Source organism: Trachemys scripta, chromosome 17 (assembly GCF_013100865.1).
Source record: "Trachemys scripta elegans isolate TJP31775 chromosome 17, CAS_Tse_1.0, whole genome shotgun sequence".
Taxonomy (NCBI): domain Eukaryota; kingdom Metazoa; phylum Chordata; order Testudines; family Emydidae; genus Trachemys; species Trachemys scripta.
This window is the reverse complement of record NC_048314.1, coordinates 15,017,647-15,045,585: the sequence shown is the minus strand read 5'-3', so window position 1 is coordinate 15,045,585 and position 27,939 is coordinate 15,017,647. Positions and strand designations below refer to the sequence as shown.

At 51.3% G+C, this 27,939-nt stretch overlaps 1 protein-coding gene across 1 annotated transcript in view; it reads right to left on the bottom strand.

The window, feature by feature from the left end:
- The window catches only part of HMCN2 (hemicentin 2), a 113,938-nt gene extending 90,385 nt beyond the window's left edge, over positions 1-23,553 (bottom strand). Inside the window, exons 1-15 of the mRNA XM_034793850.1 lie at positions 23,197-23,553; positions 18,173-18,243; positions 15,845-16,003; positions 15,315-15,437; positions 11,956-12,127; positions 10,956-11,062; positions 9,977-10,097; positions 9,139-9,402; positions 8,045-8,189; positions 6,774-6,895; positions 6,274-6,546; positions 5,354-5,495; positions 3,989-4,116; positions 711-824; positions 62-211 (exon numbers count right to left, since the gene is read on the bottom strand). Coding sequence (XP_034649741.1) covers positions 62-211; positions 711-824; positions 3,989-4,116; positions 5,354-5,495; positions 6,274-6,546; positions 6,774-6,895; positions 8,045-8,189; positions 9,139-9,402; positions 9,977-10,097; positions 10,956-11,062; positions 11,956-12,127; positions 15,315-15,437; positions 15,845-16,003; positions 18,173-18,243; positions 23,197-23,497 — 2,392 coding nt within the window. The 5' untranslated portion in view covers positions 23,498-23,553. The remainder of the gene's footprint in view (positions 1-61; positions 212-710; positions 825-3,988; positions 4,117-5,353; positions 5,496-6,273; positions 6,547-6,773; positions 6,896-8,044; positions 8,190-9,138; positions 9,403-9,976; positions 10,098-10,955; positions 11,063-11,955; positions 12,128-15,314; positions 15,438-15,844; positions 16,004-18,172; positions 18,244-23,196) is intronic.
- Positions 23,554-27,939: the final 4,386 nt, after the last annotated feature.

Here is a 27,939-nt window from a genome sequence, read left to right as displayed (position 1 = left end):
TGTTAGCTGGTTTTTCTTTAATAATCTGAAGGAGCCCAAAGCTTTATAAGTCAAGACTTACAGCCAACTTCCAGCAGGATGCCATCAAAGGAGACCCCCGCCTCACTGATGGCCTCGCAGATGTACTCTCCTGAATCCTCCTCCTGCACTGCCTGGAGCTGCAGGACCGCCCGATGGGCACCGGGAGGAGAAGATGCCACTTCCTGTTCCCCTGGACAAGGAAAGATACTGAACGTCAAACCTTTATTCCTCACTGCCTTAGCACCTCAAAGCCCCTTCCTGCCTTCTCTTGCCATCAATGGGCAAATCTTCAAAGGGATGGAGAGTTAGTTTGTTTGGATACAGAACTTGAGCCTGCAAAATGGAGCTGGAAATATCTCAGGAAGGTTCTGCCTCCTGCCCAGGGGATTTCCTGTATTCTTTGCCAGGGCAGGCTAAGACGGGGCATCCCAAACACAGAACGGTCCAAGCAGCAGGTGCAATGCAGTGCAGAATGGACGGCTGCTGGCTGGCAGGGTGGAGAGAGGTTCGGGGTCTCAGGAGCGAGAAGACGGCTAGCCAGGTGAGGCTGTGAAGTGGAGTCCATCTGCAGGAAAGGGATAACGGACTGCGAGGCGCAATCTGTCTGTGTTAAGAGTAGGGGGGTAGTTAATATGCCTCTAGCCCCCCCAAACTGTTGCATAGCTCACCTGAGTCAATTCCAGCCCTACCTTTGTACCATATGATCTGGGGAGGGGGTACCCCGGAAACGTGGCACTCCAGCATCGCATCTTCTCCCAGCAGGGCCTGCACAACAGGACTCACCGCAGCGACGTGGGGAGATTCTGTATCCAAGACACACACAAAAAGGCTCCAAATTTATTCCACCCTGGAAAGCACTTCACGAGCATGCACGAGATACCCCAGAAACACCACGGCCCCGGGGGAGGGACATCTATGGGGATGAAGCACCAGCTTGGGAGCCCCCACACCCACCCAGCACTCCAAGGGCAAATGCCTATGGCAAACTGTTCTGCAGAGATGCACTGCAGTGCTTGGCAACAGACCGCAGCTCCCACAGTCTCACATAACCAGAGGATACCACACACCGATAGACTTGCTGAGGGTCCTCACCTAACAATGAGAACTCATTCTTGATGCTACAATGAATCTGTCTTTTCCCTTGCCCGTCTGTTTAACATATGATTCTCCCAAGCTGTCCCAGCTCTGGTTTATGCCACTGATTCATTTTGCCAGACACTATTTACAGGGTGCCCATGGCATGCTAGCCACTTCACAGGTGGGTTTGAAGGCAAGAGCTTGAAGGTCATACAAACATGCATTATTAATGTTACAGCAGTGCCCAGGGCCCAATCAAGGCCCCGTTGTGCCAGGCGCTGTACAACACATGGTGAGAGGCAGCCCCTTTCCCAGAAAGCCTATAGTCTAAATAGGCAAGACAAAAGATGGGAGAAAGGAAGGATTATTATTAGGGCTGTTGATTAATCGCAGTTAACTCACAAAAAATTAATCGTGACTAATCGCACTGTTAAACAGTAGGCTACCATTGAAATTTATTAAATATTTGGCATGTTTTCTATATTTCAAATATTGATTTCTATTACAACACAGAATACAAAGTGTACATTGCTCACTTTATATTATTATTTTTATTAAAAATATTTGTACTGTAAAAATGATAAACAAAAGAAATAGTATTTTTCAATTCACCTCCTACAAGTACTGTAGTGCAATCTCCTTATCGTGAAAGTGTAACTTACAAATGTAGATTTTTTTTTTGTTACATAACTACACTCAAAAACAAAGCAATGTAAAACTTTAGAGCCTATAAGTCCACTCAGTCCTACTTCTTGTTCAGCCAATTGCTCAGACAAACAAATTTGGTTACAATTTGCAGGAGATAATGCTTCCCGCTTCTTGTTTACAATGTCACCTGAAAGTGAGAACAGGCATTCGCATGGCACTGTTGTTGCCGGCGTTGCAAGATATTTACGTGTCAGATGCGCTAAAGATTCATATGTCCCTTCATGCTTCAATCCCCATTCCAGGGGACATGAGTCCATGCTGATGACAGGTTCTCCTCGATAACAATCCAAAGCAGTGAGGACTGACGCATGTTCATTTTCATCGTCTGAGTCAGATGCCACCAGCGGAAGATTGATTTTCTTTTTTGGTGGTTCGGGTTCTTTCGTTTCCACATCGGAGTGTTGCTCTTTTAAGATTTTTGAAAGCATGCTCCACATCTCGTCCCTCTCAGATTTTGAATGGCACTTCAGATTCTTAAACCTGGGGTTGAGTGCTGTAGCTATTTTTAGAAATCTCACATTGGTACCTTCTTTACATTTTGTCAAATCTGCTGTGAGAGTGTTTTAAAATGAACATGTGCTGGGCAGTCATCCGAGACTGCTATAACATGAAATATATGGCAGAATGCAGGTAAAACAGAACAGGAGACATACAATTCTCCCGCAAGGAGTTCAGTCACAAATTTAATTAATGCATTATTTTTTTAAATGAGCGTCATCAGCATGGAAGCATGTCCTCTGGAATGGTGGCCAGAGCATGAAGGCACATATGACTGTTTAGCATATCTGGCATGTAAAATACCTTGCAACGCCATCTACAAAAGTGCCATGCAAATGCCTGTTCTCACTTTCAGGTGACGTATTTCAGCAGTATCTCCCATAAATGTAAACAGAAGTGTTTGTCTTATCAATTGGCTGAACAAGAAGTAGGACTGAGTGGACTTGCAGGCTCTAAAGTTTTACGTTGTTTTGTTTTTGAATGCAGTTATTTTTTGTACATAATTCTACATCTGTAAGTTTAACTTTCATGACAAAGAGATTGCACTACAGTACTTGTATTAGGTGAATTGAAAAATACTATATCTTTCGTTTTTTTGCATCCTGATGTTGTAATCTGTTTCTTGGTCGGTATTTCCTAGCTAGTGAGACACTGAGCCAGCCAGAATGGTGCTTCAGGATTGTTATTAGGGAGGTGTTCTGGAAACTTGAATTTCTGATCTTATCTTTCTGTAATAGATAAAGATGTGTGCTGAAATTTTCCTGGGAAAATGATTTGTTTAGAAATATCCCAGGAAAAAGCAGGGTGCTTGGGAAATGCTGCGGAGGGAGCAGTCGTGTTGAGTTATTATTGTAACACGCTGTTATTGATCATCGTCAGGGCCCCAGTTTTTTGAGCCAACACAAAGGCTGAAGTGAGAATGAAGGTAACATGGAAGGTAACTAGGTGTGTTATAAATCAGAGGGAGGTTCCGAACAGACAACCTGATGATGAGGATGGAGCATAACCTCTTTAACAAGGCATTTGACACAAAGTTCAAGAGTCTGACCATGCATCCACCTAAGGAAAACACCAGGCATTCAAACCAGCTGTGTCCCGTCTACACACAGAATCAAGGAATGAGAACAGCACAGAGGAAAGAGGACAGGGACGAGGGAACTATAAGACACAACAGAAAGGTTCATCTTAACTAGACTGTGAAACCAGAAAACATCATCAGCGTTTTGCTGGGCAGCTCTCTGCTCACACTGCATTGCTCCTGCAGGTGACGACTTTCATGTTGTTCTTCCAACAAGCCCCTGGGAGAGTGAGTAACCCCAGGAAAGGGAACCCACCATTGCAGGCCTCCCTTGGGACTTTGTTGACGACGGCCACGATCCAAACCTCATTGGCTTCAATGGATCAGGCCCCAGAGGAGTATTGCAAGCATCTGTCTGTAGCAAAGTGATCCCAAGGCCAGTGGTCTTAGCACAGTCCTCGGCAGAGGCCCTATTCTCTAGTGCCTTCTCTTATGGGTTTGTACAGCACCTGGCACAGAAGGGTCCTGTCCACGAATGGACCTCCTGCGCACTACCACAATACAAACAATATTAATAACACCACTCCTGGGTAAGGGGCTGATTCAAAGTCAATGGAGTCTTCCCAATGGAAATTCTGCATTAGGACAAGCTACAGGAGCTGGTACCTGTGTACTGTAGGATTACTGTCTGCTCATCCCATCCAATCCGACTGGCAGCAAAGCAGCTATAATTCCCAGCATCCTCAGGGACAGCCTCCTTGATTATCAGGGTGCCCTGAGCATCTATAAAAAACCTGGATCAAGAAAGAAAAGAGCAGGGTTGGGGGGAAAAGGTCACCATAAAAACAAAGCTCAGAAAAAGAAGAAAATAGAGCACGACTTGCCCTAAAAAATCTCCTAGCACTTTTCCCAAATAAAAAGTTAAAAGGGGAATTCGCAAGTCAAGTTTGGCCCTTAAGAAAAAAAAGGAACAGATGGATCAGCTACAGCAGAAACGAGGCCTAACAGCTAAAGCGAATGTTTCCATGAATAAGAAAAAAAAAATCAGAAAGTTTTTTTCCTTGTTTTGGTTTTCTGCAATTTAAGAAAAAAACACACCAAAAAAAAAAAAAAGGCCAGTACAGTGTTTGTAGCCTAAATATTTGCAATGCGGCACTAGTGGGGTGAGCCTGAAAGTGAAATTTATCAGAAATTGACAATAAATAAAGGTCAAAAGTAAGTTTATTTCCACTGTTCCTCTCCCGTGTTGCAAAAAAGTGCTACAGAGCGTGAAAAGTCCATTTGATTTTAACACACTGTCACAGCCACCGCAACCTCAAGTGCTATTAGCAGCAGAGATAAGGAAGCATGTTTTTTTTAAAATATATTAATTCTAACTAGACAGAATCCTTCTAATCTCTGATGTGCGGTTCATATAATTTCTTGCAGTTCTCCCCTTTTCCCTTTATCAGCCCTCTCCAGGCACATGAACCACCAGAAATCGTTCTCTGGTTGCCTGGGGGGACTCGTTTAATATCCACCCCCAAAAGCAGCAGCACGACACAGAGAGCAGGATGAAGAGAACAAACATGACTCAGCAAACTCCTCCGAGAGTGGAGATCCCTCTTTAGCCCAGGAGCAGATGGTAAGGGAGTGCAGCCCTGCCCCCCCAGCATTGCAACAGTCACCAAGAGACAAACTCCTCCATTTCATGATGTCAAGGCCCGGCCTAGACTAAACACTAGAGCATCAACCCCCTATCATGGAAGCTGGCCACACCACCGCTGCCCCCAGCCCCTTTACTAGCATGAGGCGGATTTGGAGCGTAGCCTGGGCTGCAGCTACGTTTTGTAACCTGGCTAGAAGCTTTGGTCTGACCAAGCCGGCTGCCACCAGCAGCAATGAAAGCCTTGTACCCAATACATTTTGGTTTGCACGCGGTGGAAAAGGTGCCCCTTTTCCATCCCCCTCCCCCCAGCCTCATGAGTGTCAGGCTGCTCTGCATCGAAGCCCAGGAGCAAAGCGGCCGAGGCTCGGATTTGGTAACGTTACCTGCCGTCCTTTTCCAGGGCCCGGTCCCATCGTTTCCAGGAGATTCGGGGCGCAGGGTGGCCCAGCGCCGTGCAGTTGAGCCTCACCTCCCCACCCCTGGTGAACGACTGCGAGCTTGTGGCAACCCTTACTCGAGGCGCCTCTACACACAGAGAAACACAACATGTCAGACACCAGTCACCTGCTCCCAGCGCCAGAGGCCCAGTTCCCAGCTCTCCCCGTCCTGCCGCAGAAGGGGAGCACAGAGCTAGTGGAAGGCGGTAACGGAACAGTGGCTGAGAGCAGTGAAACTGGGCTTTTGGAACGGCAATATTCCTCAGATCCAGCCTTGCCATTGGTGGGGCTACGGGCCATATGTAGCTGCTCCCTCCAGCCCCACAACTGAATGAGGGGAGCAGTGTAGTGAAGCGGTCATTATAGGGTTAACTGGGTTACTCAGCGCAGTAGGGGGTACAGCCATGCTCCACCCCTCCCTTATGTCCTGTTCAGTCAGTGGGAATATTCCCCCCCTCTCTCTTAGGATGCAGTTAAATAAAGCAGCAAGTTCCCAGCCTGCAGTCCTGCCAGTAGGCCGATCTCTGCCTTGGGGAGCTTGCAGAGGAAGCAGGGGTCCCGGAAGAGCAGAGACTGAAAGAGATGCTTGCTTTGCCGATCCATCAAGCCAGCTCTGAGATCAGTGATGAGTGACTTTCACAAAGCACTGGGGATGCTGTCTCCTGCACTGCTTCTGCTCATATAAACCCTTACAGGATCACACAGACCCTGTAAGACTCTTGGATCTGACTGCGATTCCTGCTCCTCTGTGGCATGCCCTGGAGAAGCAACAGGTCCATTCCCCCCCTTCAGCTCAGACTCTAAGGGATTTCAGTCCCAGCCAAGGACAGGTAATCGTCTCGAGTTAGGGCTCAGAGACTGCTTACCCTGAACAAAGAGCCAGATGGAAGCATTCGCTGTCCCATGGCCGTTGCTTGCCGTGCATTCGTACCGGCCACCGTCATCCAACTGAACGCTGACAATCTCCAGCGAGAGGTTCCGCAGGACCCTCACCCATCCCTCGTCCGGCTGCAGCACCTTCCCATCCCGGCTCCAGGTCAGATTATAAGCAACGTCTCCTGACACTGGGCAAGACATGATCACTCCTTCTCCCGGCAACGCAGTGATGTTCCCGGGGGGCACCAGGTATGGAGGCGGCTCTGCATGGGGGGAAGCAAACAGCGGGGTCCAATTATCCAGGCTGCTGAGCCCCCATCTACCCCACTGGAGTCAGTCCCAAACTCTACCATTCCGGGGTCTCTAACACTGAACGGCTGAACTTGACCGTTCAATCCCAGGGGCGGAGCCCTCCTTGCAGCATGCTTTGTGGGAGCCTGGGCTGAGGCTGTCACCTGCCCGAGAGCCCCCTGCCCTCCCCAGGACTGACCTGTGACAGAGAGGTAGCCGCGAGCTCGCGCTGCCCCAGCTGTGCTAACGGCTGTGCACTCGTAAAAACCTTCATCGCTTCCGGAAACCACAGGGATCTCCCAGCTGCTGGTCCCAGAATCCCTGGGGAAACAAAGCAAAGAACCCCCATGAGACCGGGGAGGAAGACACCCAGCTCTCCTCTTTCGGCACCGGCTGAGATTTTCACAAGCCACTCGCCATTTACGGCGCCTTAATTGTGGAGAGCCTCACTTGAAGGGGCAGATTGGCCGAAAGCAGATCTTCAGACGGTTTTGACAACTGGGCCAACACTGGGATTTTTCCCAAAATCTCTCCCCCTGTCCAGCGGTGACAGGGGCACTAGCATAGACAGGGTGCTTGGGGGTTTATCTCCCTGCTGCTTAGAGCTGGGTTACATGGCAGGGAGGCCAGCGCTCTGCGCTAGTTCTCTCCACTGCTCTCCCTGAGATCACAATTCACACGCCGTTCCTTTTACCCCTGCATCCCAAGTGTGTCTCCTTAGCCTGCATGCAGGCTGGAGGCTCATGTGTAAAGACCTTTATCTTGCATTTTGCTGCAGAAGGAATGAGGAACCCACTGCTAGCACACTGAAAACCCGCTCCTGGGCACCGCCACTTCTCAACCTCTCTGTGCTATGTCACGGAGTACCAAGAGAAGCCGCTGTCTGAGTCAGCCCAGCCGCAGCGAAAGCAGGGGGGAAGCAGGCCATGAGGTCTTCAGGGCCTCGGTGGGAATTCCAATTGAGAGGGAAATTTCCCACTTGGTCCCCTGAGCAACCTGTATTCTTCACCCTACTGCTAATACATGGACTTCACCACCACAGTCTCAAAGGCAGCAGCATTCCAGTAACTCCAAGTGTCCACATTGGACGGTGGAAGTCAGCAGTACACCCCCCTCCCATCCCCTCAAAAGCAAGCCAGCTCCACTCTATGGAGATAGATAACAAAGAGTAACACAGTGACTGTCAAGCCAGGATAGAGCCAATGGTCCATTCTAGGGAGAACCTATCTCCAATCTCAGCTACTGAAGGTATGTCAGAAGAACATGCAAGAACACATGGTGTAATATTATGCCATGGAGCAAATACCTTCCTGTCCCCCAAGCTGGACATTTTTGTGCCCTGGAGCATGAGGATTGCTAGCCCTTGTAATTAATATCCTGCCCAGAGCTACCTATATTTGTATGTGACTAATATGGGCTTGGGGAAATTTACCAAGTAACTGACTTACTGCAGTAGAGCCTGAGACTTACGCGAAAAGTTGATCCTTTCCAAGCATCTCTCCACCACGGCTGAGCTTCAGTCGGAAGGGGATCTCGCTCTGGGCAGAGCAGCTGATCAGCAGTGACTGATTGTGATAAGCCCTGATTTTACTGGGCATGTTCACTTTGGGTAGACCTGGGCAGTGGGAACAGGCATCGGGTACAAAGAGAGAGAGACTGAGACTCCAGAATTCTCAGAAACAGAACACTGAAAATTTGATTGGGGAGAGGAAAAAAAAATAACTATGAAAAAAACCAAACTGGACCGGTGAAATGGAACGGTGTTTCCTTTAACGAATGAGCAGCCCCTGACTGGCTTTGTCCTAATAACTCACTACAACAGCTAAAGTGAGGGCCTCATTCGGCAAGGCACAGATCCTGCTGTAATGATATGTTTACTTGTAGTATATTCTGCAGACACTAGATCTCTGTGTGCTCTATAGAGTACTAGAGAGGGCGTGGTTCTGGTGAACAATGGAGACTAAGCTGGATCTCAAAGCTGTGGAGAAACCCGTTTGTTCATGGTTCTAATTGCAGCTGTTTGGGTTTAATAAATAGCTCCTGTCTGTGAAAGGCTGCGATTCCATAGTCTATTATGACACTGGCTACTCCTCCCTCTCTGGGCATTTATATCATACGTATCACTGCAATACTTGCTTCACCCATGCTTTCAAATCCTTGAGCCAAGTATGACAAGCTTCCACCTAACCTTGCCTGTACATTTATACCAAACATGTAACTGGCTATGCCTCCTCAAAACAGAGCAGGCAGCTACAAACCCTTCTCCCCGAAGAGGGCTAGGTTTTGTGCTCATGGAAGGAAGTTGGACAGATGAAACCCCTCAAGATAGGTGGGGTTCTACCAGGGAGGGAGTATTAGAGAAATGCCCCTGCACGTGTCCATTCAGAACCTGGGACATTACACCTACCCCCAGCCCTTTCCTGGGTGATTTCAGGTATCTGCTTGTCAGAGGAATAAAAGCTGGTTGGCCTATTCCCAATGCTACTCTAAGAGCTACAAAAAGGCATCAAGCCAACAGCTCCAAACCCCTTCCAGTTGGGATCGTACAAAACAGAGTCGCTCACCTGGGACCACACTGGTGTAGGCGACTCCCGACACACGCTGCAATGGGTGCCCGTCTGGGTCTTCCCCAGTCACTTTCAGCAAGAAGCTTCCCTTGGGTGCCTGGAATTGGGGTCCCACCCAGAGCTGGCTGGAGGAGCCATTGGACAAAGGCCGCGTCGGCAGGGAGACAAGGGGCTGGCCAGAGCTGTCATACAGCTCCACGCCCTTCAGGTGCCCCGGAGGCTCCAAGCCAGTGCAGTTAATCAGCACAGAGATAGGAAGCCCTGCAGAGACAGGGGAAAGCAGCGGGGGAAGACAAGGAATGGGAATGCATCCAGGTCAGACATTGTAAAGCACTGGGACCGTTCCTCTCTGCTGCAGACATCACCCCTATTATTCATGGCACTCAGTGACTCGGCAGCTGGGATCACTGCTCTCCATGCTCATCTCATTGTTATCTTGGGCTCCCCTGCCTGTCCGCAGCCTCCTGCTGTCTCATCTTATACTTCGACTGCAGGATCCTTGGGGCAGGGACTGCATTTGTTCTATGTCTGTACAGCACCTAGCCCAATGAGACCCTGCTCTATGTTTGGGACCCCTAGGCACCACCGCCATACAAACAATAACGCCTGCCGGCTCCAGGTTAGATTGCTGCAACAAGCTCCACTCAGAGCTGCTCTGAAGGCCACTGGAAGCTTCAGCAAACGTGGACATCGCAGCTGGCTCCCTGAGCCCAGCAGAGCAGCGGGAGCCCACTTATCTGCGGCTCCATTAGCTCTCTACCACTCCGTGTCTTATGGACAACACTGCCCCCTCCACACACACACGCACGCGCGCCCTGGGAAGAGCAGGAGGTACCATGCACAGGCCGCTCTCTGGGGTGGTTTAGGTCGAACGTAGGTTGGGGGGAAAAGCTGGCTCGGAAATCGATGGCGCTGACGCCCGTGATTCTCACCGAGTGGCGGCCGCTGCTCTGGATCTGAAAGCCAGACACACAGCAAGCAGAGACGTCCCATCAGCACGCGTAGAAAGGGGGTAGCTCTGACTCCTGAAGCCACCCACCACGCAGGATCCGGGGTTAGGGGAGAAGGGAGAGGCTGCAGTAAGCCACAGACTGCATTCTAGGCAGGCACACACTTCCTTCTGCAGCCCTGGAGAGCCACAACAGGATTGGAGTGACAGAACGAGTGGAACCGTGGGAGGAATCTTTATGTTCAGTGAGGCCAAATTCTCTGTTGCCAATGGGAGCATTTCCATTACTTTGACGGAGGTTCACCCTGACACCAGTAGAGAAGCTGGCCCTGGGACTTTTAGAGTTGACTTCAAAGTGCCCTTAACCAATTGACATCTTCCTGAGAAGTCTCATGCCCCTATTTATTCAGGGCACTTGGCTTTCCTTAGAACCCCAGGAAGTATTCCCGGTGGCCAGCCCATTGCCTTCCAGAATGGAGCTGGTGGAAGAAGGGGAAAACGAAGCCCCTGGGTCAGCCTCCCTTCCTGCATCAGGGCCGAAGTTATCACAAGGGACCCAGCTCCCAGAGGGGGCAGGGGACTAGGGAGGCAACACTCGGGTGCTATAGGGAAGGGTGCGCAGGCTGGAACGAGTTAACGAGGCAGCTGGAGTGTCTCCACCCCAGAGAGGGGATAGACCGTGGGGAGCAAGCTGGGGACGAGACACTGAAGTTGCATTCTATACATTTTTCCACGTCTCTTGGCACGGCACGGCGTAAGCAGGATGGGCACGTGGAAGAACCTCTCAGGCAAAGGGGTTTGCCTGCTCTAGGATACTGGCCTAGATAGGCCCCTGGCCCGGCAATTCCTTTCGCTTCCATCCTACCTTGACTGACCACACGCCCGGCCGGTGGGGCTTGACGGTCAGCACCTTGGCGGAATTCGGGATGTCGAGGTGTTCCTCCAGGCCCCGGCCTTTCTGAAGGATCTTCCCTGCACCGGCAAGCAGAATCCTTGGGTTAGCGCCTCCTGCTTCCCGCTCACCTGTCCCCAGGAGGGACAGCCCATCCCCACTACATCTAATCCAACAAGCCAGGCCCGATGGATCTCCCCATTGCGGCCTGCCCAGGACAGAGGAAGGCAGAAGCCCTGTCTCTGAGCTGCCCATATTTCCCTCTGCTCATGCTAAACCCTCAGTATTCACAGCCTCTCAGTCCCTTCCATGGGACCCAGACAGTTGGGAGGGTCACTCGTTCACCCATGCTGCCTATCTGCACCGCTCCCTTCCCAGCTCCGAGCTCCCCTCTTTAAACCTCAGCCTCCTAGTCTCCCTCATGTCCTCAGCGCTCTCTGCAGGCCGTTTGCTTACACCCTGCGTTGACAAAGCTATGGGAAAGCCAGCCACGTGGGGTAATTTCAGTGGCTGAGGAGCAGTTACTGTCAATCGGCCGTTGTCAACTGACAGCTGGGAAGAAAAGCCCGGAAGGGATAGGGGAAAAGCAGCTCTTATAAAATTTAAGTATAAATTTAACATGGCAGAGGGGAAGAGAGACACTTGAGCTGCAAAGACCTCATTAAGCTCCCATTACTTTTTGCTGAACAGATTTTTGCCCTGTGGCTAGTCTCCCTCAGCGCAGCTCAGCTTGGTTATTCCCTGGTCTCCGTCTCCCATACACTCATCAAACGAGCCCCTGGTTGGGTCCCCAAAGGGAACTGAACTGAACTGAACTCAGGGCCGTTTTAGCTCTAACCCCCCAGCTCTCTGCCGCTTGAGCCAGTGGACCCGCAGCCGGCGTAGGCTGCTCACTGGGCTCTCCCCGTAGCCGGAACCATCCTCCCCCTGCCCAAGATTGGGACCTGCTTGCTGACGATGCCCTTGTACATACCTGCCGGATCCCTGACTTCGATCTCTGGAGCGGGGCCGCTCACAGAGATGGTGACTTCCTTCAGGCTGGGGTCAAAGGGAACCAGCCAGGTGTGCTCTCCCCCCTGCTCGTGGTCTGTGGACAGCAGGTGGACTTTGGAGGCCTGGATAGCCTCTTCCACCCATTTCAGCACCTACGGGGCAGAGAGGGTGATGTGGCGCAGGAATATAGGAATGGAAGGTGCCTGAAATGCGAAATGCGGTCCCCTCCTATGACAGGCCACCCCACCATAAACCCAGGATGCTCCCCGGTGTGCCGGGATGCACAGACCTTGAGATACTGGGAGGGGGTCTGCTGTCAGGGCTGTTGCCACTGGTTACCTCTCCCCCAAAGGTGCAGGAGTGGTAAGAATCCAGGCACAAACTAGGCAGAGGGAATACACATGGTATGTATACAGATTAGTTCAGCTACACGAGCAGGAGGGACCGAGCCGTCTCGAGATTCACCATCAAGATCCTGAGCAACAACTCAAACGGAGAGCGAGGCCTGGCTTCTCCAGCCCCATGGGAAAGCCGGCAGACCCTTTAATGGGCACCGCACACACCCCAGCCATCACGGTGCCCAGAGGTGCACATCGCGAGCTCTCCACGGGGAGGAAAGCAGGCTAGGAAGGGCACAGATCTGTCTCAGAACCTCCACCATGCCTAGGGCCGAGACAAACACATCTGGACAGAACCCAGTATACGCGACGTGGGGAGCTCCTGGGACACCGCAGGGTGGGGCTGAGCAGGGGAGATGGAACAGCCAGAGCAGGTAGCACAGGACAGAGCCAGGCTCCCTGGCACGTTCTGTGCTCCTTCCCCCCTTGCTCACACCTGCCCCTCCGCCCCTTGCTCACACCTGTCCCTCCCTTTCCCCTTCAGTTTCACTCCTTGCACCGTTTCCTTTGTTCCCATAAAACAGAAAAACAACCTGCTTGTGAAAGTCCTGCAGGGGATCGAGTGCTGGAGCCCAGCCCCTGCTCCTTGTGGGCCCTGCGCACAGAGAAGTGACCGGGCGCGGGGGAGGTTAGATACGGACACAGAAATCCAGCTCCGGTTCCTCCCCTCGCCCAAGGGAAGAAGCAGGCTGAGGGAGCCCCTCCATCTCCAGAGCAGAGCTCAGCTGGCAACAGGAAACCCCTGACTGGCTACCAGTGCTGACCCCAGCCTGCCCCTAGCCAGAAGGATGGTGCAGGACTTCGGGTGATTGAAGTCCCAGCTCCTGGCACTCAGGAGACCTGGATTCAACTCCAGTCTCTGTCACAGGCTTGTGTGTGACCTTGGGCAAGCGACGAGTCTCTGTGCTGCGGTTTGCACCTGTACAATGGGGCCAATAGTCCTGCCCTGCCGCACAGGGGGATGGTGATGATAAACACACTACAGGCTGCGGGATGCGCAGGTACTGGGGTACCATTACTTTGGTAACAGGGACCCACCTGAGTACACAGAGAGCATGTCACACCTCATACACGAATGCAAGATACAACGGCATTTACTGGTCCCATCGGTCCCTGCAGCTGGCTCCAGATAACGGGACCAAGGAAACCAGTCTGAGTCTCCAGCCGTAACTATTTATCCCAAACACACTGTTTTGCAGGTGCTGGAGCAGGGAGAGAGGCAGGGTGCAGGGAAAAGGAGACCACAGCGAGGGCTGAGCCTTTCCGTTCCCAAGCAAACACACACACTTGCTGCTGTTAGAGGAATTAAAGAATCTGGCGTAATTATTATTGCCAGATGGCTCCCACTCCGCCGCTCAGAGCAGACAAGTGATTAACCTGCACCCTGCCCACGGGAATACTCGTCAGTAGACTGTGCAACAGCCAACAGCCGGGAAGAGGAGGGGAAGGGAGGCAGGAGGAGAGCTCACCGCTCCAAAACTGTTGTTAAGAGTTAGACAAACGCTCGGCTCCGGCTCTCCAAGCACTTCACAGACATGCTGGGTCAAGACCGTCAAAGGCAGGAGTCTAAAGTCAGGCTCCTGGGTCCATCGTTAGGGACCTGCCCGATTTTCAAAGGTGTGGAGCACCCAACAGCTCCCACTGAGGTCCTGGTTTTAAAGTCTTGGCCTTACTCCTCCACAACCTGGGGGAGGTATCATCTCCATGCTACAGACAGGGAAATGGAGGCCCAAACAAGTGAAGCGCCTCACCCAGGATCACGCAGCTAGCCTCCAAGGCAACCAGAAACAGATCCCAGGTCTACTGACTCCCAGATGCCTGCTTCAGCCCTGAGACGACCATCGTCTCCAGTCCCCTGGAGCGGGGACAGGGGATTAGATGGGTACAGAGGCTTTGCTTCTGGGTGCTCAAACCTCCATGAAGTCCCTAAGGGATAACAAGCCTTGGCACATTGATCTAAGCCTTTAATGCGACTACAGTAAAGACTTGCGTTGCTCACTTGATGAGTCCACCTGAACTCAAAGGGATTGACAGCATCAAGCCAGCGAAGGAGAGAGGCCTCTGAGCCTCATAATCTCATCACCCCATCCCAGCCACCCAAAACAGAAAGGAGACTGTGAAAAGGAGACTGGGAGGGAGGGATAGCTCAGTGGTTTGAGCATTGGCCTGCTAAACCCAGGGTTGTGAGCTCAAGCCTTGAGGGGGCCACTTAGGGATCTGGGGCAAAAATCAGTACTTGGTCCTGCTAGTGAAGGCAGGGGGCTGGACTTGATGACCTTTCAGGGTCCCTTCCAGCTCTATGAGATAGGTATAGCTCCATATATTATATTATTAAACAATCCAAGTCTTCCATTCTAGTAGGCAGGGTTGTTGTAGCCATGCTGGTCCCAGGATACTAGAGAGACAAGGTGGAGGAGGTGATAGCTTTTATTGGACCAGCTTCTGTTGGTGAGACAGACAAGCTTTTAAGCTACATAGAGCTCTTCTTCGGGTCTGGGAAAGATACTCAGAACGTCACAGCTAAATACAAGGTGGAACAGATTGTTTAGCATAAGAAGTTAACACATATTTCAAGGGACCATTCAAGGTGAAGTGGGCCATTAATACCCCTCCAGTCAAAGGGAGAAAAGGAAAAAAAAAGGCTGGGGGGTGGGTTAGGTGGGTTATAGATTGTTGTAATGAGCCATAAATCACGTGTCTCTGTTCAATCCATGATTTTTAGTATCTAACACAGTTATGAATTTAAGCTCCCAGGCTTATCTTTTGAAGGCATTGGGCAGGTTTCCTTTGCGGATGAGGACTGAGAGCCCAGATAGGGAGTGATGGCTCTGTGAAAAGTGTTCACCTATAGGTGACAAGGTGTTTTTGTCTTTTATCATTTTTCTGCACGAGTTCATTCGAGATGCTCACAAGTAACAAAATTCAGGTCTTTTCCACTCACCTCCTTCACCTGTTGTTTATCCAGATGGAATATCTGCCCAGAGCTGGTAGCAGCAATTTCTTCATATACTCGATACCCAGGGTGGCTTCTGTCCCCGCAATCCCCCGTTAGCACGAACACAACCTGCCACAGAGCAATGCACGACAGCAAACCAAGTCAGAAGAGACTGTCCAACCTGGGGAGATGCTAACCATCCTCCCCACTCCCCCCACTGGCAGCAGGTTGGCATGTGCCAACTACAATGCGAACAACTGTTCTGAGAGTGCGCCATGTCTCTCTCTCTATATATATATGTCAAGAGTTAGTCAATAGAAAACGTACCAGCAGACAGAGGTAAAAGAATACATGGCACCGTTTATAGGTTTTGTAGGACCAATACAGTTGGGTACTGTTGTGCTTTGCAAAAGGCTTCCCTTGCGCAGCTCTTCATCACCTTGTGGGCTCAGGGAGTGGCTGTTCAGTGACTCCTGGGTCACAGAGAAGGGACATCTCCTGGGAACGCCACTGCAAGCCAGGAGCCGGACTCTCACCTGGGACTGTTTGTGCTGCAGGAGCTGCAGCAACTCCTGCTTGCGCTTGTAGTCTTTGGCCCGGGCATCCGAGAACACATAGATGAACGATCCCGGGTGCGAGACCTCCACAGCCAGCTGGATGGCTCCGACGCTCATCTCCGGGCAATCCCCTCCGCCCTGCAGCCAAAGAGCCCATTAGGAAACCCGAAGTGAGGGCTGCAGGAATCAACCTGGGGTGGGATGCCATTTCCACTAGGGAGGGGAAAACTTGCTGAGACCATGTGCCCCATCATGATCACTGCCTCATCTTCCAAGAGTCCATGAGCAATGCCTGCTCTGCCCTGGGCATGAATCCTGAGCCTGGGCCCCCTAGTGCGGACAGGCACAGTGCCATTTGCACTGGCGGTGCAAACAGCAGCTCCACCTGGCTACACACCTGGAATGAAGCTAAAGGCAGGAGCTCCACTCAGTGTCTCCCCCCACACTTCAGAAACGCGAGGGAATCCCAACGGATTCGTGCCTTTTTCAGACACCAAAATTCCACTTGTGAGTAGTTTATAAAGGGTTAATAAATGATGACTAGATGTTGTAATCACACTTAATTATAGACCGTCACAGAGCCCAACAGGTTGCTTGTAACCATCTTTAACACCTTCGACTGATGTGCCGGTGACCTCGGATAACACACACTACTGCCTGTAACCTGCTTGCAACCCCTACGAATCATTCACAAATGGACCCTTCACACAAAGCATGTGCAGTGCAAACACATGGCAACTAGAGTTGGTGGGCCCCAAGGGAGCTCAGCAACAGGGTCATCCAACCTCCCATTGTCCCAGGGCTTCCCAGCCTTCCCTCCGGTGTAACAGTTTCATCTCACACACAGAGGAAAACAGAATCTAACTGCCAGCTTCCCTATGGGACTGGGAAGAGATGCTCATTTAGGGTCCTAGAAGCCTCCAGCTGACATAGACCATAGAGAGGGGAGTTCAATAGACCACTCAGCTCTAACCAAGCCATGCCAGGCAGCCGGTTATTACTGACACAATAATAATGCAGAATACCTTACAGTTACATAGCCCTCTGCAGCTCGAAGGACCCTAAAGCTCTTTGCAGCGATACACGTACACGTCCTGCTCTCAGTGCACAGAAGTAAATGAATCACTCAAGGTTATGACTATCTACGCATGAGTCACTTCCTCTGTCGCCAAAATGCAGCCATCTCTGCAGTGGAACGCGGTGGGTGTATAACTTTCCATTTCTGTCAGAAATGTTCAATGTAGTGCATCTGAAGAAGTGGGTTTTTTACCCACGAAAGCTTATGCCCAAATAAATGTGTTAGCCTTTAAGGCACCACCAGACTCCTTGTTGCTTTTTGTGGATACAGACTGGCACGGCTACCCGCTGATATTTATTGGTGTCGGTTTTTCAATCCAAACCTGAATCTTTTTAGTTTGGGGCTTTGCAATAAAAACCTGAACATTTCTGGGGACAATATTCAATGAAAAATAAACAAAAATTGTTTTCAGCTAAACTTTATGCGGGAGGGAGAAAAATCATGTCGGGAACAACTCCAGTAGCTCCCCAAGTCGGACCCTAGGCAGGACCCCTGCTCTTGCAAAGAGCTCCCAGGGATCTAGAATAACCAGGGGCAGACAAGACCTCAGGTCTAAGTCCCATCCAAAGATAGTACCTGCAGCAGCAGAGCACCCCCGGCATCTTGCTGGGGCACTGACCATACCAGGCCCCCCCACCTCTTCCCAAGGGTCTCTCCCGACCAGCGCAGAGCTGCTCTGTGCTCTCCCCCACCCCTCCGGAGCCTCAGCACAGCATGCACATTGGGAGCACGCCAGGGGGCATCGCCAGGACATTCCCACACCTCAGCTATTCTCCAGTAAGGGGCAGCTGGGCACACCCTGAGGCTGCTCTACATCTGTGCTAGGAGTTGAACTTGTCCCCAGCAGCACCAGCATTAGCCCTTCTCTTTCCCTGCCCTGGGCCTAGAAATGTATCTCCCTTAAAAGTGACAAGTGCCACCAGAATTCCTTGCCGCACCCAGTCCGCACGTGGCAGGGAGGATCTAGCCAGTGCTGCTGGAGGATGCCCCTAGTTACTTTTAAATGTAATGACAAAGCCGAATTCTTTCCTCTGGGACTGATTCCACGGCAGCTCGGCTTAGGAGTTACACTCCTTGGCATCTGGGGCTTCTTTGCCAACCGCGAAGGGTTACATTCCCACCCAACAAGCTGCCTTTCCAAACTGGCCACACTCAGGTTTCAAATACCAGTTATCATAGGCCACTAGCCAACAACGCTACAGATTTTAAGATGAGGCAGACAACTGTACCTGCACGAAGAGACCTCTGAGCTCTCGCTGGAACTCCTCGGGATCTGCTGTGACGGTCGCTGGCCCAACCTCTGACAAAGATATCAAGACAGCAGATATCAGCACTTTCTCCTCTCTGGGCACAAGTCTGCAATCTTCCTTCTCTCTCTCTCCCATATTAAGTTTCCCTATAGCAGCCCCACTAGGCCTATGAGAGAATCAAGGTGGGGGAGGTAATATCTTTTACTGAACCAACTTGGTGAAAGAGACAAACTTCCAAGCTACACAGAGCTCTTCTTCACCCACCTTGTCTCTCTAGTATCCTGGGCCCAACACGGCTACAACAACACCGCAAATACCAAAAGGTCTATGTTAGTTCCTGCCTGTCCCCAGAAACCTGCATCAGCAACTATAGCTTTCTTTCAAAGAACACTTCCTTGCCATTGGAAGAACACTGGGTCTCCTTTACTGGGCTGGTTGATGATGGCTCGGCTAGTCCGTGCTTTTCCATGGTGGCCGCCATCCCGTGTGGCATTGAGAGGTGATATCTCCTCCGGCGTCCCAAAAGAGCAGCCCTGTAATGGGACACTTTCTAGATTACAGGCTATTTAGGTAACAGGACTTTGTTACACCCCCATATGGCTTAGTCTTGCAAACAGGACCAAGCCAGCGCTGAAGGCCCCGGGCTGCCGCTGCAGCTTCGCTGTTCTGGTACCAGAGCTAAGTAAGTTAAAGCTGGCTCGGGTGTATCATACCCCGCGACGGCAGTGTAGACATACCCGTTGTTGACAGCGGCTTGGAATTCAGGAGTTGCTGGCTCACGCCAGGAGCAGATTCCATCACACTTAGGGTACGTCTACACTGCAAGGAGACACCCGCAGCTGGCCCATGCAGCTCTGGTGGAGCTCTGGGACTCTCCCACTTCACAGGGTCCTATAGCCTGGGCTCCAGCCCAAGCCCGGATGTCTTCATTGCAATTAGACAGCCTCGCAGCCCAAGTCAGCTGGCACAGGCCCAACCCCGGGTTTTTAAGTGCAGTGTAGACATACTCTCATTGGTGCAGCAGGCATCTCCCATGTGTGTGATGCCTTTACACTGTTAACACTCCTCCCCTCTGAGCCTTGCAGCTTTGGGGGGCACCTTTAAAGCCTACTATTCTGCTCGTGGCTAGAGCAGGGCAGGTGGATGCCCAAGCTCCCGGGTTCTACTTCCTGGCTGTGACCCGGGGCATGTCACCGCAGCCTTGTCTACAATGAGAAAACGCATCACGCTGACACGTTTTAACTAATGTAACACTAAACTCGACTCCGCCCTAGAGTTCACCACCACCAGCTCCTAACACGTTATTAAAACATAACTGCCCCTTGTCCTCGCTAAAGGCAAAAATCACGTTTTGCATCAAGTTAGCTAAGACAAGTTAGTTAACACAATGCACTTCCACAGGTCTATTGCGCCTCAGTTTCCCCACCGCTCTCTGGGGGTTAAGAGCACCTACTTGCCTCACAGGAGGGCTGGGAGTTTTAATGGAAGAGACCCTCAGATGAATGATGCCACATATAGGTGCAAAGAGTCATCAACACACCGAACTCTGGCTCAACACCAATGAACTGACCAATCGCACCCCTTCCCTAGACTGCTTCTCTCTGGACATGAGACAGGCTCGGAGGCCTCTGAAATAATGTCAAGGCTCTGACCGACTCCCACAGAGACCGGAAGGCTTTTCCTTCAGCTTAACAGGAGAGACGGCCAATTTACCGAGCCAGGGTGCTCTAGTTACCGCAAACCAGATGCGTGGCCTGACAAGGGACCTTGCAGCCAGACGAGTCCCTGGCAAGAGGTAACCCCATCCGTTTCCATGCAAACATAAACAGCTACAGCACGACAGAGGTACAACAGGAGCTGAGGACTTCCCCCAGCCCCACCCACCATGCCCCATCCTCCCGTACCTCCCAAGCTATTTCAGCTCTTTCCGGGGTTGACAGAGACCCAGGGCCGGCTTCAGGGTTTTTGCCGCCCCAAGCGGTGCAAAAAAAAAAAAGAAGAAAGCCGCAATCGTGATCTGCGGCGGCAATTTGGCGGGAGGTCCTTCGCTCCGAGCGGGAGTGAGGGACCGTCCGCCGAATTGCTGCCGAATAGCTGGACGTGCCGCCCCTCTCTGGAGTGGCCGCCCCAAGCACCTGCTTGGCAAGCTGGTACCTGGAGCCGGCCCTGCAGAGACCCTCTGCTTTACAGGTGCCCTTTGTGATGGCAATGAGAGGTAATCACCCTTACAAAGCCCAAGGAGGGCACCTCTAGGTCCAGTCTACACTGTAACCACTACCATACCAGAGGACACAGGTGCAGCCCCAGAATCCCTCCAGGCTTTTAAAAGATGGTTGGCCTTGTAGCACAGACAAGGCCGATCAGCACGGTAACTAGGTTACCAGACTGGGCTACAGCCTTGGACTGTAGCCTGGCTCAGGGACGTGGCTAACACGTAGCCAGTCCGGCCTAGACTACGAGACTGAGCCCTGCTGGGTAGTTATTACTGTGAGGGTAGGACCTTGGCTGTGCTGTGATAGCAACTATGCACAGCACTTGCAGAGCAGATGATGTGAGTATGAAACTTCCTGGTGTGGAGCAGTGTGGGACAGAGAATGGAGGAACGGGAACTTGCCAAGTCCCTAAGTATCCCCATTTAGATGAGCCACGAGTCAATTGTCTTATCTGGGTCCATCCCCAAGGAAGAGTCACGTCCGGTACCCTGAGACAGTCCATACACAGGACCATATTAAATGGAGTCCACTCAAATCACCTGGTCTAGAGTTCCTTGGGGCGCCGTCTCCAACGGTAACCAGTGCAGAAACACGAGCTGCCTGGATTTAATGGACAAGCCAGCTGTTCTCTCTGTTACAAAAGACAGATGCATCCCCACAGACCAAGTGGATGCAAGGCTGTAAAGAGGGGCCCTGTTTCTATTTTAAGGAACGTACACAACAGATAGATGCCGGTTCATTCTAAAAATCCATTTAGTGCCTCTGATAGCTTCTCCTGCCGTCTTCAGTATTTTTAATTCAAATGTTCCTTTCTTCATAATTGCTATTTTCTGTATGAATTTTTGCCAGAGAGCTTGTTCTTATTTGGTATGAATGATTAGCACCTCATGGATGTGTATAAAAGCAAGGACCAGTAAGAGGGGCAACTTTCATCTTTATTTAACTTAGAGCATTGTTTCCTTGTTTATTATCACAGTTCAAATAAACAATTAGCCCAGTAGTGTTCTTCAGATAGAAAGACCTCAAACTGCTCTACGGCATCTCTTCACCCAACCACTAAAATTCAGCCAACTCTGGGGTGGATCACAGTAACTGTAACAGCATACAGCAACGGTAGTTTGGGACATGATGTGAAGTGTAACAGCCAGCAGAAAATGCAAAAGAGGATTTTTAGGGAAGCAGGATGTAATTAACCAAATTAGAATGTGGCCAGGGTCCTCAGAATTAACACCATAATTAATCCTTGTGAAAAGTGACCTGCCCTCATTAATGCGCACAAGGATCAAGGTTCAGTTCACAGCCAATATACAGCACTTGCAGTACTATAGGACCCTTACCATCTCGCTGGTCCTGTGCTGGCTGGAGAAGCTAGAGTTCAAGCCTACAAGGCAGCCCGGGGTCGAATTCAAGCTGCTAGCCAGGGGTGAAAGTAACAAAGGATTTACCGGTATGCCTGAGTCCTGAGCAGGGGGCGTGGCCTCAAGCGGAAGAGGCGGGGCCGTTAAATACCCAGGCCCTTTACATCAAGATTTAAAGGCCCCAGGACTCAGGCTGCGGCAGCTGGGAGCCCCAGGCTCTTTAAAACACCCCCAGAGCTCCCAGCTGCAGAGGCGGCAGGGAGCCCCGGGGTGATTTAAAGTGCCCGGGGCTCCAGCCACCGCTACCGCAGCGGAGCTCCAGGCCCTTTAAATCGCCGATGGAGTCCCAGGGGCTCCCGGGTGCTGCCGCTACCCCGGGGCTCAGGTGGCGATTTAAAGGGCCCGGGTCTCCGGCCGCTTCAGGGAGCCCCGGGTCCTTTAAATCACCAGCCTGGGGAAGCCGGTCCAATCCGGCACAGTGTACCGGCTTACTTTCACCTCTGCTGCTAGCCCAAGATAAAAGCCAAGTAGCCTTGTCTTCACTGTTATTTTAACCTGTGTTAGCTGACCTGAGTTAAGGACACACTTTTGGCAGTGCAGACACATCCTTGGAGAGCTACCTACTGCATCACCAATACCCCCCTTCCTGTCCTGCAGCACCCAGCCTCTCTGAGGTCTTCCATCCAAGTACGGAGCTGGCCCAACCCTGCTCCAGTTACGGGACTGAAGGAAATTGCAGTCCAAGCTGCATGGCCGTGAATTAAGCAAGGACCTGAGGCTAAAGCAATCGAAATGGGATGGTAACGTGAGGAGAATCAGCTGCGGCAGGAATCCCCCAAGATTTGGGGCGGCTTGTTGGAATTACTTCAGGAAATTGGCAGCTTCCATCTTAGGCCCTGGCTGTCTGGCTCAGACTGATGCTTTTCAAATTTAAACCGATACTTTCTAGCCAGCGAGTCAGGTACCAATGATTCTAGCCATATTAGCATAACCCTGCTCTGTCTGTGTTTGGAGTGTTTACCTCCCAGCTTTCCCTGTGCCTAACAAGGCTGACAAGCTGAGGATCAGAAGGGGGACAACAGGGCAGGACAAAGTTGCCTTGAAAGGGTGGGGGACTTTGATCCTTACTAAATGCAGCTCTGTTTGTTTTTGTACTGAGCCAGGATTAAGGGAACCAGGCCTTTTACGGGACCAGAACCCAGTCCCCAGAGTGAAATGGGTTCAGTATGACTGGAACCGATGGCCCTAAATTAGTGCAATGCAATGTCCTGTGCAAATGGGTCCCACATTTCGTAGCATTTTTCATATTGGAGCAGAATAATTGATTCTGGCTGAATGCAATGCAGCACTTTGTCTGGACCAGAACCATGGGTCCTGGGTCAGCGCAATGCATTGTTCTCAACAGGATTAGCGTGAACCGGAACCGCCTTACCTGGGTCATGAAAGGGGATCAGCGCATAGTTGCTAATGGCTTTTGTGCTCCTGCTGAGTGTCCGCTCCAAGATCCGGGATGCTCCATCCATCACCTGCACCAGGTCATCGTACATGGAGCCCGTGACATCAAAGACAAAGGCCAAGGTGACCCCTCCAGAACCAGGGACGGGCTCTCCAAGGCCAGAGGCCAGTAGCAGCCAAAGCCCCAGAAGGAGCCCTGCTCTGTGATGCATGGCTTGGGAGTCTTTCAACGCACAGAGACAGGCAACCCCTCTGCTCCTGCTACTGCCTGGAGACATGGCCCCCCAAACCTTTGCGAGATTCCTTCCTCGGCTTCCTTCGTGCAAAATGCTCCTTCTCCAGTTCGTCCTCCCCCAAAAGAGCTGAGAATCTCCCCACAACTCTCCTCCCCCCGGGGCCAGAACGATCGCACGCAGAGAAATCAGACTGCCTTTTCCTTAGCTACTTCTAGAGGGGCAGAGGAGAGCCCCCAGCTGCAGACACAGCTCCCCATTCATTCCTGGCTGCTCCCAGACAGGCCCTGAAACAAATCAACCAGCTGCCACTGCTGCTGGGCTAACGTCCCTTTGCTAGAAGGTGCCCTCCTTGGGGAAGGGCAAGACAAGACCAGCCCTTGGAAGAAGTGCGGCCACCAACAGCTGCATGAAGGAAAAGCCTCCAAAGTTCAACTTCTGCAAGGGAGAAGAAAAGCACTTTCTGAGCAACTCCCCTGGTGAGGCGGTGGGTGGGAGCTGGAGGAAGGGGCGATTGGAAGCAGGTCCTAAAGCCCACATTATTCACTGAAATACTAGCCTGTTCCTCTCCCCCCACCACTCAAACACTCCCCTCTCGCTGAATGCTACAGGGGGTCAGAAGAGGACACGGGGCAAGCAGCTGAATGGATGTGGGGAAACCAGGCCAAGACGGAAAGATGTACAGGAGGAGAGAACAGCTGGATGTTCGCTGAGATGTAAAGGAAGCAGCGGTGAGGCAACTCCAAGCACACCAGGCGCTTTCCCCTGAAAACACAGAGCAGGGCAGATCTCTGGTGCGGCTTGAGGAGGCCGGCTGGTTTCTCAGCACAAATGGCAGACACAGCCTCACAACTAGAAAGGCCCATAGGGTGACTTAGACGTGCCTGGCCTGGGAAGGGGGGTGCAGGAGAAAGCCACCCCACCAGCCTCCAAGCTGCAGCCCACAGTGAATAGCTTGCAAATGGTAATGCAAAGACAGAGAAATGTAGAGCAAGGGGTGGGGTGGGAAATGCATTCCTTGTCTGTGAAGTTATGGATTATTTAAAGCCAGGGAACAAATAATCAGGGGGTGGGGGTTTGGAAGATGAAGGACCCTGTGGGCAAGATTTTTGGCTCCCCTTACAGATAAGCCACTGAGCTCTTCCAGATCTTATCTGGGCCACCTAAATAAGACACTCAGCTGTTGCTCAGGTTTCAGAGTGGTAGGCGGGTTGGTCTGTATCAGCAAAAACAATGAGGAGTCCAATGGACTCCTAGCTGTTGCTCAGTCCGTTCCTTAAGAAAGGGGATTCAGAGGTCAATCATTTGCTAAGGCCAGTAGGGGAAAAGGCAAGGCAGGGAGGAGAGAGCCCCAAGCCGTGCATTCAGTGCCTCTCTCTGTGCTTTGCAGCCAGGCTCATGGAAGCCTCTCTCCATTTTCTCATTCTCGGGGCCCAATTCTGATCCGAGTTCTATCAGTGCAACCCAACAGACTCGCACAGAGTGGCATCCGAGTAACAGAGCAATGTCAGATCAGAATCATAGGCCTTGTCTACACACAAACCTGCAGCCACTCAATGAAACTGGTGCAAACCCCTCAGTGCACACTCATTTTGGTTTAAAAGTAGTGGATTTCATTTTAGCTTAATCCTGTCCCTAATCTATTGAAACTAAACCAAAATAACCCTGATTTAAACCGAAGTAAGAGTGTCCACACAGCTTTCTGTGCAGGTTTAACTAAACCGTTTTCAAATCACAAGTTCAGCCCATGCAACTGTGTATGTAGACAAGACCTCAGCGTAGCAGGCTGCAGCAGGGAGCCCTCCCCGTCCTTTTGGTTTATTAGAGGAGATGTTTAATCTCCCAGTCACCAGTTCCTGAAGCAGCATATCGTACCAAGGAAACACGAAGAAAACAAGAAGGGAGAGATCTATGGTAATGTCAATCTTGGAAAAAGAGTCTTTAAAGAAACAAACGGGAGCCCTGGGACATCGCCAGCGTTAATGTTCACAGGCAGGGCTTCATAAAGGTCCCAGCTGCAGCGAAATGGCATGGCAGCCTCTTGGACAGACTCTTCCAGGTGGGAACTGCTCCTTTGTTCTTTCCACTCAGTATCGCCCCCAAGTCAGCCAGCAGCAGTCAGCTGGGTGCTTCTGTCTAATTTACTGCTCCACCCACAAACCGGCTCCAACCTGCCTTCATCTACCCACGTCACACAACAGAATACTGTCTGCAAAGCAACAGCAAGAAGTGTTGCCCTCCTGCACAGGGATGCAGCAGCTGGGCGGTTGGTCTCCTCTTCAGTTAGCAGGGCCAGGAGAATGAGCTGGGGGATATGGACTAGATGAGCTGCAGGAGGCTGTAACCACACCTGCAGGTGAACATCTGATGCATTGCAGCGGTCACGCTTCCCAGATGGACACTGGAGGAATTTGAAGGAGACCCAGTGACAACGGGCTCCACCCAATTGTATTTTTTTACTCTAGAAGACCTAGTCACAGAAACGCTTGTGTCTGAACCTGCTGCAGGTGGGGCAGCTGGCTGGTCCGGTGCCTTAAGAGGCTGCCTGGTATTTCGTTGGGTTGTTTTCTATCAATCACCTTCCAAAAATGCTTGGGAGGCTAATTCCCTGTAATTACCTTATCTATTGCTACTGAGCAACCGTTTACTTCCTAGCCCAGCTGGAGCCCATCAGGAGAGCAATTCCAGACACACCTGACCTGCCTCTTTTTCCTTTTATTAATAAACATCTTTTTCAACCGAGCAGGATTGTTCTGCTCTCAGGCCCCCTACTGGGGTAGTCGGAGAGCAGAACTAGCCAGGCGAGGGGATTCACGCAAGGGAAGTGTCACCATGCATGCAGCCATCTTTCCATTCTGAAAAGGGCCTGGGAGGAGGACAGAGTAAAAGGGAATCAAGCCCAAACTCCTAAAGAGGTCCCAGCCGCGTGCAGGCGTTTCCAGTTCTGCTGGAAACACCGAAGGGAGGTGGCAGGGCCTGAGAAATCAAAGCCCAGGAGTTCATTCCCTTCCCTCAGGGCATTTTTACTTACTTGGAAAGTAAACTGGTTTGTAGCCACAGCTTCGTCCCAGGGATAGTGGTTGCACAGAGCACGTAAAATCCACATTAGCCAGGGGTCTGAGGGCAATGCAGGCCCCTGGGTCACAGACCCTTTGCTTGTTCACCTCCCTCCCTGTTGGGAGCGAGTTCAACTCACGACTGCTTCTTTTCAGCAGAGCCCCAGCTATGGGCTGTGCCCAGGAGCGGCTCCCTCTCTCTCAGGAGGAAAGGGGTGCACAGAGAACCTACTTCCATGCTGTCTGTGCTCATTTTGTTACCTGCCAGCGACACCAGGGCAAACCTCGGCTTCGGTTAGAAGTGCTGTAGGATCCGCAGGGTGAGATTTTCCAAAGTGCTCTGCATTGGCGTAACTCTGTTCCCTTTGACATCAATGAGAGCTTTACCAGTGCTTCCAGCGGGAGCAGAGTTAGGCGCTTTTGAAAAATCCCTCCTCGGTGACTATAAAGAACCTCTATTGTCCTGGTCTCATCAGAAAGGTCCCTTTCGCCCCCCAGCACACTGCAGGGAACTCCGTTTATGTACCTGGGAAGAATGCAGTCAACTCCAGTGAGATGTGACCCTGTGCTTGCAGGAGTTATGTGGTTTTAGCTACATTAACCATTGGCAGGAAACCTCCCGTCAGTGCTGCATCACTGTGCAAAGCCCCCATTGCTAATGTAGATAGGGCACTGGCGTTTTCTTATTATTCATTGTTTATATTACAATAGCACCCAGAGGCGCAGCCTATGCCCCTTTGTGCTAGGCCTTGCAATACTGGGATGGCAGGAGTCGGCAGGTGGCACTGTTACACATAGTCTTACAAGTCATTTTCTTGGCATGCAAGTGCCGTTCAGTCTGAAGAAGAGCTCCATTGCTGTCAGTTTTGTGATGCAAATTCTTTGGGGGAGCTGCAGCAGGCAGCAGGGAAGTTTGTTCTCTGCCTTAATCTAAGTAGAGTCCGTTCTTGGGGCAGAGTTCTTCTGAGGAACAGGGTGTTGTTGCATGGGCTGAGCTTACTGAATGAGAGAATTGGCTGCATGCCGTTTGTGACCACCTCTGTTCCAGGACCAGTGTATAGAGAATAAAGAAAACAGTTTACACTAATTTCTCCTTCTGAAGCACCTAGACATCAGCTACCACTCTGCAGAACGGAGGGGTGACAATATACGTAGTGAGAGACGGAATTTACAATCTGACTAGACATGACAACGGTTGGTGGGGCAGAGAGAGGTAGTGACTTGCCCACGGTGACATAGTGAGTCAGTAATGGAGGGATAAAACCCCTGTGCCCTGTCCCATAATTGAGTGCTTTATCCTCTGACCGTGCTGTCTTCTAAGACACTTCCACACCTGAATAGTGTTGGACAATGTGGTAGAAATGCCAGTGGCCGGTCTGCACTGGGGCTCCCAGAAATGGAGCTGGAATAGTGCAAGGTTTCAGTGTAGAC